Source organism: Barbatula barbatula (assembly GCF_947034865.1).
Source record: "Barbatula barbatula genome assembly, chromosome: 14".
NCBI classification, from domain to species: domain Eukaryota; kingdom Metazoa; phylum Chordata; class Actinopteri; order Cypriniformes; family Nemacheilidae; genus Barbatula; species Barbatula barbatula.
This window is the reverse complement of record NC_136777.1, coordinates 4,760,426-4,775,573: the sequence shown is the minus strand read 5'-3', so window position 1 is coordinate 4,775,573 and position 15,148 is coordinate 4,760,426. Positions and strand designations below refer to the sequence as shown.

General features: G+C 36.4%; 2 protein-coding genes across 3 annotated transcripts; both read right to left on the bottom strand.

Annotated features, from left to right (window-relative positions):
• Positions 1–8,016: 8,016 nt before the first annotated feature.
• Positions 8,017–9,684, bottom strand: LOC306903929 (uncharacterized protein). Its single transcript, XM_079473472.1, has 4 exons — positions 9,546–9,684; positions 9,418–9,447; positions 9,156–9,317; positions 8,017–8,998 (listed from the first exon to the last, which is right to left on the bottom strand). The coding sequence occupies exons 1-4, from the start codon at positions 9,553–9,555 to the stop codon at positions 8,901–8,903; spliced, it is 300 nt and encodes a 99-aa protein (XP_079329598.1). The 5' UTR covers positions 9,556–9,684; the 3' UTR covers positions 8,017–8,900.
• An 11-nt stretch (positions 9,685–9,695) lies between these two features.
• On the bottom strand, positions 9,696–14,728 carry snapc1b (small nuclear RNA activating complex, polypeptide 1b). Of its 2 annotated transcripts, none has more exons than XM_079473468.1 (10): positions 14,428–14,728; positions 14,094–14,253; positions 13,844–13,984; positions 13,032–13,139; positions 12,716–12,868; positions 12,586–12,630; positions 12,421–12,483; positions 12,149–12,284; positions 11,116–11,190; positions 9,696–11,033 (listed from the first exon to the last, which is right to left on the bottom strand). In XM_079473468.1, the coding sequence occupies exons 1-10, from the start codon at positions 14,556–14,558 to the stop codon at positions 10,996–10,998; spliced, it is 1,050 nt and encodes a 349-aa protein (XP_079329594.1). In that variant the 5' UTR covers positions 14,559–14,728; the 3' UTR covers positions 9,696–10,995. The 2 variants fall into 2 exon arrangements, with proteins under 2 accessions (XP_079329594.1, XP_079329595.1); XM_079473469.1 differs by having other exon boundaries at positions 12,719–12,868; positions 14,428–14,683.
• Positions 14,729–15,148: the final 420 nt, after the last annotated feature.

Below are 15,148 nucleotides of genomic sequence, written 5' to 3'. Positions count from 1 at the left end.
ATTAGGACCGTTATGGATAGACAGATATGAACTCCATATTCAATTATTTGATATAACTTAGGCCAATGTAAAACATTTATAAATAAATACATATATTTAAAGGTTCCACTGCCTGGACATGGGAACCTGCTGTAGCAATATATGTTTTGTTAATTTATGCATTGGTGTCAAAACCTTGTATTTGAGCCATTAATCTAGAAAACTATCTATCCTGTGTTTGACCCACTATAATTAAAAAATGAATCACAGATGACCTCATAATTTACATGAAGAGCAGAAAGATTCTGAGACTGGAGGTGATAAAGATATCGATTACAACAGGCATTCGAATGAGGGGATCAATAAAACCTTCAGGTTACAAAGACCTGGGGTTTCAATAAGGAGGTTCAACCAACTCTAGGTTAAACTTTGACATCAGAGTTGGTTTACTCAGAAATGAGAAACTTTAAGTTTTGGTTTCAGAACAGCTGATTTGAGTTAGTTCAATTTACTCTTGGTAGGTTTATCCTGGGTTTATTAACTTAATCGCTTCATACACTTCTAGCATGTATGTCTGTATTTATTTATTCATATTAAGTAATTTCTCATCATCCATAGAAAATTATGCTCTGATATAATACACTTACGATGGCTGATGTTATTGATGTAAAGGTGGATGAGATATATTTGATATATCTTATTCACTGTAAAGAAAAACGGTAAAGTTTTAATAAAAATGCACAGGGAAATGACAAAATTCCACTCGGGTCCTGAATGGCTCTCCTCAAATCAAAGTGCATCCCTATGGATGAATGCAGACTCTTGAATCCACTATAAAATCACATATGACATTAGTCACTGAGACTGAATGACTATATTATTGGAAGAATGAATGAGGCACACCACTTGGGCTTTAAAAGGGAAAGGAGATCGTAATAAAATATGGGATCACCAAAAAAACCTGCTCCTGACCAGGTTAGGTTCACTGAGTAAGCTACTATGGTTACTGACTCCGAGTATAAGTTACCTCTCTTTTAGAAATGGGCTTGAGCTACGCCGCTTTCTCGGGTTTGACATACTTCACATTCTGAAACGGAAAACCCAGAGATTTCACTAAACCTCCTTTCTGAAACAGGCCCCTGGATTGTCTATTTCTCTCATTCTGTGTAACTGTGTATTGAAAATGAAAATGAAAGAAGACAAAAGTATGACAGGGTGTGCAAAACATTAACACTTATAAACATACTTAAAACATGTTAAAATTATACACATTCATATGGCATACTGAACAGTGGAATTATTTTATCTCATGGCCTGAATGCTGGTACTGTTCAATTCAATTTTCTATCTTTTTTTTATCATTTACCGTACAACAAAGCACAAATAGATTATAAATTGTAAATCAAAATCACAAACTGATATAATAGATCATCTAAATTAAGATAAGGATAGATTATTTATTACACACCGATAACAGTCTGAATGGCGACAGGGATACCAGCGGCACCTAAAAAACAACGGAATTCAGATACACTCTTTAAATGAAGCATTTGGTTAAACTTGTTTGATCAGTCCTTGCATTTTACATTTCCAAAGGCTGTCTACACTCAAAGCTGTAGTGATTTAATGCCCTTATGAGAAGGCAACGCCACTCGTTTGCTGAGCGCAGGGTTCTTGATGGGGTGTAGGAGTGTGGTTGGGTGTAAAGTATGCCGGTGCAGATCCAGCGATAGTCCTATAGGCAAGCATCAGTGACAACCCGTAGCCAGTGGAGGGAGATGAAAAGGGGTGTCACATGTGCCCTTATGGCGTGCTGCTGCGTTTTGAACCATCTGAAGTGTTTTGATAAAAAATCAGCAGTGCAGTAATATACTTACAGAGACGCATTTTGTATGCTGACCCGTCATCCGGGATAACACATCTGCTGCTGATGTTCTGTGAGGGAAAGCTTTAAGCTCTGTAGGTGGGTCCTTCTCGTGAAATGAAACTGAACACATGCATGCGCACATTACATAAAAACATATCAAAGTAGTTTGACTTATAATTTTTTCATGGGGGCCAAAACATTAGAAACACGTTAACATGGAAAAACTACACGTAACACCAGTGACTAACAATAGACAAACACTTTTTGTATTTTCTGTCTGATACAATATCATGTTAAGGTTGTCATTTGGTGGATGTTACTGCTGCCAAATGAGACAAAAAAATGTGTTTGTGTGACAGTGTCTGACTAAGCATTAGGAATGTAGAGAAATACCAGAAGTGTTTACGAATGACTCTTTTGCATGCTTAAGAGTTTATTTATAAACTGTTCCTTCTCTCACGTGTCCATTCATTTAACATTGCTGTTGTTTTATAGTTAAAATCTTCAGGGGATATGACCTATGAGAGACAACTGTACTGAGTTTTTATTTGAAAAAAGTAACACAGCTGTAAATGTCATGAAAATATGCAGAAATTCCTGTTTAATGGTTGGGCAAATTCCATTTTGTGCCTCCGCATGTTTTCAGGATGATTTTTTCTCACACCTCCCCAGTTATTTTTTTGCAGGCTATATATAATTGATATAGTCTATAAATAAACATAACTATTAAGCATAACCAACTCTTTATTATGTTTATTACCACATTCAGTGTTATGGAAAAGAACCATTGTGAAAGTAATAAAAAAACCTTTTGAATTTATTGCTTAATTTATTGTTGCTGAATTTTTTGTATTATGTTACATTGGCTTTACAAGACATTTCAACTTACTCTTTTCAATTTTCACTGGTAGCAAACTCAGTAAACTTGACTTAATGTAAAATCATTTTCAAATTGAAAATGGAAAATTAGTATAAATAACAAAAGCTGGCAAACTGTTATCCTTTGACATTCTCCTACACCTGCAGCAACCAACATAACTGGATTTGTTATGTTAACCATCTGCGGTCAGCATTTGCCTTTTTTCAAACTCATGCTTTCTATGTTTGTCTTTTGTCTTGGATGTTTCCCACACACTCCCTTATTTGAGTCATGGATTATCTATTATTTAAGAGGATACAGACTGAAATGAAAGTACATAAACAGTGTTTATAATTTGCAGTATTTAATATGTCTGACTGCGTATAATGCTTGTCAAGACCTAATATTGCTTCTCTTTTATATTAGTTTCTTTGCGGTAAATCATTGAGAAAGTCGATGTTAACATAAAAAAAGCTAAAAGATATACACAAAGTAACATACACATGAAGTGCAGTAGAGTTGAAATTATAAAAACATTTACTAATAATTACTGTATCAATTTGTAAACTGAGAATCAAAAATGTTTTATATTGCAAAAATGAGATTGCAGGGATTAACCGTTACTTACAAACAATATAGTCTACTTGATCTCATAGGTCACACCAAGGAACGTTTAATCACAAAACAAGAGACAGTCAATGAGATTATGAAAGTAGTTTTTTATTGTATATTTTTGGATTCAAAGTAGTTACACAGTGCTGTTGCAAACCATATTTGCAAATGCACCCAAGCCGCCCCCCACAGTGGCTTGACCTGCAGCACCCATTACTGCTGCACCTAATAGTCAATTGAAAAAAAAACACGAGTCAAAATCGTTTGATAGCTCTGTGAAACTTTTATAGCATTTGTGTGATTAACTTCTTGTGTGCACAACTTGAACTATTTCAAGATTGCAATTTAATGTTAAAATGTTCTAAGCTGATTTTTTACATACCTGTGATGTAGGAGGCAAAATAATTTGCAGCAATTCCTACAGCAGTAAACCCAGCAGCAGCTAGAACCGTAGGAGCTGCAACTAATGCTGCGGCTGTGAATGGAAAGATTATTTACTTACTGACTTAGATGGAAATTAAATGCATACTCTTTATGTGTAAAGTGGCAAAAATGATTGTTTTTAGAAATTTTACCTGCTCCTACACCTGTCGCGATAATTGTACCTAAGAAGATTAATGGTGAAGAATAGTACATTGTTTGTCAATAGCTGAAAAGGCACATTTAAGATTCTATACAGTTAGTTACCTATAGGCTTACTTACAAGGATCCATCTTTCCAAAGTGAATCAGACTGAAGCAGGATGCTCTTGAACTGATGCTTTTATAAGAGCTCAGCCTTAAAAGCTATGGGTGGACCTTTATTAAGAAATGAATCTGAAACTCAAAAAGGGTTTAAAGGATGTTTATTTAAAAGAGCTTAGGCAATATTATGCTAACATAATGTAAAAACAAATCACCACAATGTCATGTTAAACATGTACAGTAAGCAAATATTTATGAGGGTCACAAATTCTACTCGGGTCCTAAATGGCTCTCCTGAAATCCAACTGCATCCCTATGAATGAATGCAGACTCTTGAATCCACTATAAAATCACATATGACATTAGTCACTGAGACTGAATGATTATATTATTGGATGAATGAATGAGGCACACCACTTGGGCTTTAAAAGGGAGAGGAGATCATAATAAACTCTGCTGCCGACCAGGTTAGGTTCACAGAGTAAGTTACTATGGTTCTGAGTATAAGTTACCTCTCTTTTAGAAACGGGCTTGAGCTACCCCGCTTTCTCTGGTTTGACATACTCTGTGTAACTGTGTATTGAACATGAAAATTAGAGAAGACAAAAGTATGACAGGGTGTGCAAAACATTAACACTTATAAACATACTTAAAACATGTTAAAATTATACACATTCATATGGCATACTGAACAGTGGAATTATTTTATCTCATGGCCGGAATGCTGGTACTGTTCAATTCAATTTTCAATCTTTTTTTATCATGTACCATACAACAAACCACAAATAAATTATAAATTGTAAATCAAAATTACAAACTGATCTAAAATCTAAGGGTACTTGATGGGGTGTAGGAGTGTAGTAGGGTGTGAAAGTATGCCGGTGCAGATCCAGTGATAGTCCTGTAGGCAAGCATCAGGGACTTGAATCTGAAACAGGCTTCAACCGGTAGCCAGTGGAGGGAGATGAAAAGGGGTGTCACAGCGTTTTGAACCATCTGAAGTCGTTTGATAAAAAATCAGCAGTGCAGTACAATACTTACAGAGACGCATTTTTTATGCTGACCCGTCGTCGGGGATGAAGCATCTACTGCTGATGTTCTGTTATGGAAAGCTTTAAGCTCTGTAGGTGGGTCCTTCTCGTGAAACGAAACTGAACACACACACGCGCACATTACATAAAAACAAATCAAAGTAGTTTGACTTATAATTTTCTCATGGGGGCCAAAACATTAAAAACACGTTAACATGGAAAAACTACACTCAACACCAGTGACAAACAATAGACAAACACTTTTTGTATTTTCTGTCTGATAAAATATCATGTTAAGGTTGTCATTTGGTGGATGTTACTGCTGCCAAAGAGACAAAAACTTTTTCGTGTGACTGTGTCTGACTAAGCATTAGGAATGTAGAGAAATACCAGAAGTGTTTACGAATTACTCTTTTGCATGCTTAAGAGTTTATTTATAAACTGTTCCTTCTCTCACGTGTCCATTCATTTTACATTCCTTTGCTGTTGTTTTATAGTAAAAATCTTCGGGGGATATGACCTATGAGAGACAACTGTACTGAGTTTTCATTTGAAAATAGTAACACAGCTGTAAATGTCATGAAAATATGCAGAAATGCCTGTTTAATAGGTTGGCAAATTCCATTTTGTGCCTCCGCATGTTTTCAGGATGATTTCTTCTCACACCTCACCAGTTATTTTTATATATACAGTGGGTATGGAAAGTATTCAGAGCCCCTTAAATGTTTTACTTTTTTGTTATATTGCAGCCATTTGCTAAAATCATATCTATAGCAATGAATAAAGTTAATTTTTTTCTCATTCGTGTACACACAGCAGCCCATATTGACAGAAAAACACAGAATTGTTGACATTTTTGCAGATTTATTAAAAAAGAAAAACTGAAATATCACATGGTCCTAAGTATTCAGACCCTTTGCTCAGTATTTAGTAGAAGCACCCTTTTGATCTAATACAGCCATGAGTCCATGAATATCATAGTTAAACAATGGTTTACAGTGTGCACTGTTCAGTGACATTTATAGACATTCGTCAGAAATTCACAAGAGACATTTATTTTAACTATAATCCAGTTACACGTTGCAGTTATAATCAACGTCTTTTAAAAATGTTTTGCATTAAATGACTAGTAAATCAAAATCACAAACTGATATAATAGATCATCTAAATTAAGATTAGGATAGATTATTTTTCACTTCAACACGGCTCCTGCATGCACATCATATCAAGATTGCAGCTGCCGCACCACCACTGACAGCACCGATAACAGTCTGAACGACGACAGGGATACCAGCGGCACCTAAAAAACAACGGAATTCAGATACAATCTTTAAATAAAGCATCTGGTTTAACTCGTTTGATCGGTCCTTACATTTTACATTTCCAGAGGCTGTCTACACTCAAAGCTGTAGTGATTTAATGCCCTTATGAGAAGGCAACGCCACTCGTTTGTTGAGCGCAGGGTTCTTGATGGGGTGTAGGAGTGTAGTAGGGTGTGAAAGTATGCCGGTGCAGATCCAGTGATAGTCCTGTAGGCAAGCATCAGTGACTTGAATCTGAAACAGGCTTCAACCAGTAGCCAGTGGAGGGAGATGAAAAGGGGTGTCACATGTGCCCTTTTGGGTTGTTGGAAGACGAGGCGTGATGTTCTGTTATGGGAAGCTTTAAGCTCTGTAGGTGGGTCCTTCTCGTGAAACGAAACCGAACACACGCACGCGCACATTACATAAAAACAAATCAAAGTAGTTTGACTTATACATTTATCATGGGGGCCAAAACATTAAAAAACATGTTAACATGGAAAAACTACACTCAACACCAGTGACAAACAATAGACAAACACTTTTTGTATTTTCTGTCTGATACAATATCATGTTAAAGTTGTCATTTGGTGGATGTTACTGCTGCCAAATGAGACAAAAAAAAAAATTGTGTGACAGTGTCTGACTAAGCATTAGGAATGTAGAGAAATACCAGAAGTGTTTACCAATGACTCTTTTGCATGCTTATGCTTAAGAGTTTATTTATAAACTGTTCCTTCTCTCACGTGTCCATTCATTTAACATTCCTTTGCTGTTGTTTTATAGTAAAAATCTTCGGGGGATATGACCTATGAGAGACAACTGTACTGAGTTTTCATTTGAAAATAGTAACACAGCTGTAAATGTCATGAAAATATGCAGAAATGCCTGTTTAATAGGTTGGCAAATTCCATTTTGTGCCTCCGCATGTTTTCAGGATGATTTTTTCTCACACCTCACCAGTTATTTTTATATATACAGTGGGTACGGAAAGTATTCAGAGCCCCTTAAATTTTTTACTTTTTTTGTTATATTGCAGCCATTTGCTAAAATCATATCTATAGCAATGAATAAAGTAAAAAGTAAAAAAAATTCTCATTCCTGTACACACAGCAGCCCATATTGACAGAAAAACACAGAATTGTTGACATTTTTGCAGATTTATTAAAAAAGAAAAACTGAAATATCACATGGTCCTAAGTATTCAGACCCTTTGCTCAGTATTTAGTAGAAGCACCCTTTTGATCTAATACAGCCATGAGTCCATGAATACTTTCCGTACCCACTGTAATTAATTTGTCCTTTGACGATATTTGTCTATCAATAAAGAAAGTTTTTAAAGCATAACCAAATCTTTATCATCCTTATTACCACATTCAGTGTTATAGAAAAGAACCATCGTGACAGAAATTTGAATTTATTGCCTAGTTTATTGTTGCTGTGTTTTTGTAGCATGTAACATGTTGTACGCCATAAAAAAATTTACCTTCAACACTTCAACTTTTTTCAATTTTGACTGGTAGCAAACTTCGTAAACTTGAATTAATGTAAAATCATTTAAAAAGGGAAAATGGAAAATTGGTATAAATAACAAAAGATAGCAGACTTTTATCCTTTGACATACTCCTACACCTGCAGCAACCAACATAACTGGATAGATAAAAAAAGAAACCAAACTTTTAGTTGGTAAATAAATGTTTATGTTAAAATTGTAAACTCATGCTTTATTTGAGGATACATACAAGGACCCATCTGCAAACCCCAGATACTCTTGAAATGAAACCTTTGGCATGAAAGTTGAGACTTAAAAGCTCAGAAGGTGAATCTTAGAACCAAAACTGAAACCAGTTAAATATTAAAATGAGCCAAAGACAAATAGTTAGCAGAGGATTACTAAGGACTAACATGCCATTGAAATGACATTAAAAGGCATATAGAGAGCAGCTGATTTTGAAATATAGCTTCATAATTTTGTCAATGAAGAAAATGTTTATCAAAAAGACAATTGTTTCAAAATAATAATACAGTTTAACAGCTTGAGGCTATAAATGTTTGATCCTACAACCAAGATGAATATGGAGGAAAACCTGTTGGACGGTTAGCATGTGCCTTTTTTCAAACTCATGCTTTCTATGTTTGTCTTTTGTCTTGGATGTTTCACACACACTCCCTTATTTGAGTCATACATTATCTATTATTTAATAGAGGATACAGACTGAAATGAAAGTACATAAACAGTGTTTATAATTTGCAGTATTTAATGTATCAGACTGTGCCTTTGTCAACGTAAGAAAGCAAAAAGATATACACAAAGTAATATACACATGAAGTGCAGTATAGTTGAAATTATAAAAACCTTTACTAATAATTACTGTATCAATTTGTAAACTGAGAATCAAAAATGTTTTATATTGCAAAAATGAGATTGCAGACATTAACGGTTACTTACAAACAATATAGTCTACTTGATCTAATAGGTCACACCAATGAATGTTTAATCACAAGACAAGAGACAGTCAATGAGATTATGAAAGTACTTATTTATTGTATATTTTGGATTCAAAGTAGTTACACAGTGCTGTTGCAAACCATACTTGCAGCTGCACCCACGGCAGCCCCCACAGCCCCCACAGCGGCTTGACCTGCAGCACCCATTCCTGCTGCACCTAAAAGTCAATTGAAAAAAAAACACGAGTCAAAATAGTTTGATAGCTCTGTGAAAATTTAATAACATTTGTGTGATTAACTTCTTGTGTGCACAACTTCAACTATTTCAAGATTGCAATTTAATGTTAAAGTGTTCCAAGCTGATTTTTGACTCACCTACGGATTGAAGAACTGCTACCACAGATCCAGCTACGACCCCTCCTCCGTGAGCCACAGCTGTAAGTGACATCATGGAGGAGGCAACAGAACCTGCAGCAATTCCTCCAGCAGTAAACCCAGCAGCCGCTAGAACCGCAGGAGCTACAGCAACTGCTGCGGCTGTGAATGGAAATATTATTTACTTACTGACTTAGATGGAAATCAATTGCATACTCTTTACTTTTAAAGTGGCAAAAATTATTGTTTTTAGAAATTTTACCTGCTCCTACACCTGTCGCGATCACTGTACCTAAGAAGATTAATGGGGAAGAATAGTACATTGTTTGTCAATAGCTGAAAAGGCACATTTAAGATTCTATACAGTTAGTTACCTATAGGCTTACTTACAAGGATCCATCTTTCCAAAGTGAATCAGACTGAAGCAGGATGCTCTTGATCTGATGCTTTTATAAGAGCTCAGCCTTAAAAGCTATGGGTGGACCTTTATTAAGAAATTAATCTGAAACTCAAAATAAACAGAGCCATTCCCAAAAGAGAAACATTTAAATGATGTTTATTTAAAAGAGCTCAGACAATATTATGCTAACATAAAGTTGATAAACATTTACAGCCTGCAAATATTTATCAGGATCATGTTATTTCCTTGCAGGGCGATAGTCTACACATCGATTCTGGGCTCACCTGACGTTGCCATGGTGATACTAGCTAGACTTTTAGTTTCACTGTGTTGAATGTTGGAGGATCACTGCTAGTGCGTTCAATGCAGTGTTTTGTTTTTCTTGTTTGTTTAGGAAATATAACTATGGTAGGTCAGTCTGCTGTGTTAAAAACTGGTATAGCATTACACAGAGTTTTTCAGGAAGAGCCCCTGGTTCCTTCACTTTATATTTCTCCACACATCAAACAAAACAAGCAAAGGTACATATCAAAACAATAATAGCAGTGGAGTATGATCCTCCCAAGAGGGCGGTGCCACTGCAACATATGGCGTGACATCTTCTTCACATTCTCAACGTTTTGTGTATAAATAAAACAATAAAAAATGCTGACCAGTCGTCCGGGATGAGGCATCTGCTACTTACTGTATGTTCTGTGAAGGAAAGCCTTGAAGCTCTGTAGGTGGGTCCTTCTCGTGGAACGAAACTGAACACAAGTAATAAAGATATCGATTCCAACAGGAAATGACTGTATTAATGGATGAATGAATGAGGCACGCCACTTGGGCTTTAAAAGGGAGAGATCATAATAAACTCAACCAGGTTCGGTTACGAGAGTAAGTTACTATGGTTACTGACTCTGAGTATAAGTTACCTCTCTTTTAGAAACGGGCTTGAGTTACCCCGCTTTCTCTGGTTTGACACATTCTGAAACGGAAAACCCAGCGTTTTCATGAAACAGGCCCCTGGACCAAAGGCATGAAAACACCACACAACTCTATTTCTCTCACTCGGTTTGTAACGGTGTATTGAACATGAAAATGGAAAAACTAAAATATTACATTTGTGCAAAACATTAACACTTATAAACATTTTCTACCTAAAACATGTTAAAATTATACACATTCATATGGCATACTGAACAGTGGAATTCTTTTATCTCATGGCCTGAATGCTGGTACTGTTCAAGCACATTTTCAATCTTTTTTTTATCATGCACCATACAACAAGCCACATTGTCATCACAAACACTAAAACTGATGTAAAATCTTTCCCTGTCTTGCACATTATATTTGGATACCAAACCTTCATTCAAATGTAAAAACCACAACCCTAATAAAATTTGCATTCATTTCATCCTCCAGCCTCGTTCTTTCGCTGAACTTCTATGTGACATCACTTTATGGTTTTGATCTCCATGTGAATTGCTTTTTTTTCTCTGAGGAATAAAAACAAGGAAGATTCAAATCAATCATGCCCTCTAATCGGTTAGTTCCACTTAATCCCGCCCATTTGCTTACCTGTCACCTTATCTTCTTTCACTTTACTCAAATTCCAGAGCCGGGTTGCGTTGGTCAGTTTCTCTCTCTCTGTTCCTGGAGAAAAATGGAAATTGTGAGTGCCTTTACAATGCCTAGTATGGTGTTTGTGCATCTAATGTAAATGAAAACAGGCTTTATATCAGCCTTTAAGTGCTTGAAAACAGCAATTCGTTTACATCGCACTGTAAACTGGCAACAACATACTTCCATGCTGGAAGTGCCCATTTTGTGGCCCCCGTGTTTGTATACTTTTTCATACGAGTTACACTTCACGTAGCCGATAATGCTGCTGTCTCCTGCTACAACTATTTCTGAGAACCAGTCCCAAACTATTGTAAAAAAGTATATGCTCAAAAAATCAAAGGAACATTTGTTTTAGGTTACTTTAACTTAAATAAATTATTAAAATGTAACTTATTAAATTACAGCACATTTAAACAAAATTTTCTCAATATTAAGCTTGATGATCTGTCACAGCGGCCTTTTATGGCGAGAAATATTTTTTTATTTCTGTGATGCATTAAATACGTTTATATTTGACAGTTAATTAAAGACCTGTGCTTCATACAATTTGGTTCATTGTTGATTTTTTGCTGTGAGCTAATATAAGACTTCTTTAAACCCTGTACAGATTACTTTTAATTTAGCACAGGCATTTGACTGAGAGCGAAAAGGGTTTTAATATTATATTCCACCGCATCACAAATGTTCATGTTTGCTTATGCCATACATTTTCAAATGTGACGGCAATGCTGTATTTTTATGCTGTCAAATTTTATAATGAGCTGGTTTTGGACTGTGTAAAATGTAAATTTTACTTTGTATACTGTGCTTAGCTTTGTTTACTGTTCTAGGCTTTAATGGACTAATTTTGATGCACTTATGTATTTTGTGGCCTGTGTTGTTTTAATTGCTTCCAATGTTTCCTCATCTGTAAGTCGCTTTGGATAAAAGCGTCTGCTAAATGACTAAATGTAAATCTTTAAAACAAATTTGAGTGGACGAAAGGCACCTTGAATCTTGAAGCGTAACTGCGTGCGATTTTTAAGAGATGGTGGTCTCTTCTTCTTTGAAGAGGTGTTAGATGTGTGATCTCCATCAGATGATAGGACCAGCTGTGACTGTCTGTGACGTCGGGCCTTGGAGGCCTAGAAGAAAAATGATGGAAATGTTAGAATCAAACCAGATGTGTTTGTTACTTTTGTTTATTTTGCTTATTGCTACTGTAACTATTTAAACAAATAATTTAAACATTCTCTTGTGATGATGTGCACATTTGTTTACCTCCATAACTTGTCCATATGATCTAGATTTGATTGAAGCTAACAGCTGGGCTCTACGGGAGCTCTGCGGACAGGAAACAATTTAAAGAATAGCAAACCCACTGGTGAAATAGGAGTATTGCAACAGCATAAACTGAGCGAGCCGAAAACTTTGAAAGGTTCTTACGTCTTGATTTGAAGGCCCCTCTCCAGCATCCAGCTGCTCAGCTTTCTAAAAAAAAAAAAAAAGCAACATAAAATCCAGACACACAATACATATAGGACAAAGATATAGACTTATAAAGTTATAAACACACTACGGTATGATTCTCCTGCCAGTTGGAATAAGTGAGGATGGCATTATTTAGTTTGGAGACCAGGTTCTGTTCGACAAGGTTGACGTTCGGATCGGAATCTGTGAAAACAGCTTTCTTCAGATTCTCATAATGCTCATGCACGTTTACAAGTTCCTGCAGATAAAAAAGGAAAGAGCATACAAAAATACATGTCAACCGAAAGTCTTTTCATTTACCAACAACCTCTGCACAATACCACCACAAATGAAATGTAGTTTCTATAGGCTAATCACGATTTCGTTGTATGTGTCATATTTTGGTGGAGCATTTTGGTCACCTCTAGCACATCTGTGGTGATGAGTTCCTGGGTTCGTGTTGGCGGATCAACAAACTCTTCACAGACTTTCTTCCCCTTTCCATCTTCTCTCTTCATCCGACAAAAGAGCTGTGAACACATGCTGTTTAAAAAAACCTTAAGAGTACGTCTTTACAAATTTTAGATAGGAAACCTATCATAAGGAGGAGAAGCAGCTGTTAATGCTCAGAGCCAACTAACTTAATGAGCTGACCAGAGATGACATCAATGCCTTCCTGTGAATGGAGGACAAGGAGAGCCCCTCCCACAGGGACCAGAATTTTTAGATTTTCGCATGTCCGTTGTGGGTCGAAGCCACTCCCCTTCTCCGTATCAACCTCACTTAATATGCCTGTCATCTTTATTAATCTATAGGACTATATGTCCTGTCTCATGACTCCAGAAGTGTTTGAGAGCTTTGTGTTCTTGTTTTAGTGATTATCTATTGATAACAAATCATCTGAGCTTGATTAACCCAAGTAGTAACGTAGTTAGTTGACTGTGTTAACTTAAAAAAACTACTTCTTTTTGGATGAAAGGCAGCTCGGCCAGTGGAACTCCTTGAGAGTGCTGAACCTGACTTCTGCTGGCAAAACCACAAACTATTTTTCTTTAGTACATTTTCTTCTATTAATGGCATTCCTGACTTCTTGTCTTCATTCATCATAACTGTTCTACGGGTCTTTTACTGTAAATCCCCTACAATTGGTTACATCAAATCGCATTGATCCATAATTGCATAACTGATGCTTGCATGCACTTTAGATACATGAAGATGAGCCATATTAACCTACCATTTTCGGCATGGCTGTGAAATGAAAAGCTTTATCGGACATCAGCTTTTTAAAGATATAAACCACGTCATGATGTTGAGCGTTCTCTGCATCCTGCTGAAATTGCATGACATCCTTCCAGTCCTTCAGAGCAATCCGGATCTACACAACAGATAGAAGAAAGGTTTAAAACTGCTCTAACAATTTACACTACAATAATTGCAAAAAGTAACAAAACAGCATGGCTGTAAGAGAAAAAAGGCATGTACACCTTTTCTTTGGGAGTGCAGAGCTGCGTATGGAAGAGGCCGTAGAGAAGATAAAGACAGCCCACTCTGATCTGGAAGGTGTAGGGTGGGTGGAAGTACGGAGACACAACAGACAGAGCCAAACGAGCAAAGTGTCTTCTCTCCTTTGGGTCTGGTTTATCACTTCAAAGAGAAAGATATCCATAAACCCTTTTGCTTTACATTTTTACTTTTATTCAGAAGCAAGCACATTCGAGAACAAAGTTGCCCCACATCATATAAGATACACATACAACTACATTAATCGTCTATGTGAGTGATCTTATGTAATTCATTTAAACGTCTTTACAAACTTACAAAAAGATGCTGCTGAAGTTCATGTCCTTCCAGATCGCTGAAAAGCGCTCGAAGCGAACCGACTCTGTCGCCTGAAAACGACCCAGCAGCTCCTCGCAGTCGTTTTTTAACGGTCCCTTGAAATGATCCATTCTTTCGCTCAATCAATATCACATAAAAGCTTCGTTTAAAAGTAATAAATAACTGTAAAATCTTCCCACTTGTGATCATGTGTGCAGTGTTTTTTTTCTCCTTCGCTTAGACATGAAGCTAGTTCAAATGGTTTAAACCTTATTACCGCCCCCTAGTGCTTCGGTTGCATGAGTGCTTCTTCTTCTTTTTCAGTTTATGGCGGATGGCACCAACGTAAAGGTGCATTATCGCCAGCTACTGTGTTGGAGTATGGTTGGAGTATGGCCCCAGAGTTTTGGGGGGAAAAGTATATATACATATGCATTAAATTATCTTAATTAAATCCGTTCTTTTAAGATACAGAAATAAACGTTCTACTCCATTAGTTAACACATCTTTCAGTTTTAATTCTTCTATTCCCCTCTTTCTTAACTCATTCTTCATTATTTCCCGCTCATTGTTATACTTCTGACAAACACAAATAACATGCTCTACCGACTCCTCTAGTCCACAGTGCTCACATAATCCTGTTGGATGTTTCTGTATGAATGCTTTTTTGAACTGCATCATATGTATATACACAGAGACCCATGGGCACTTTGGGCCCAAG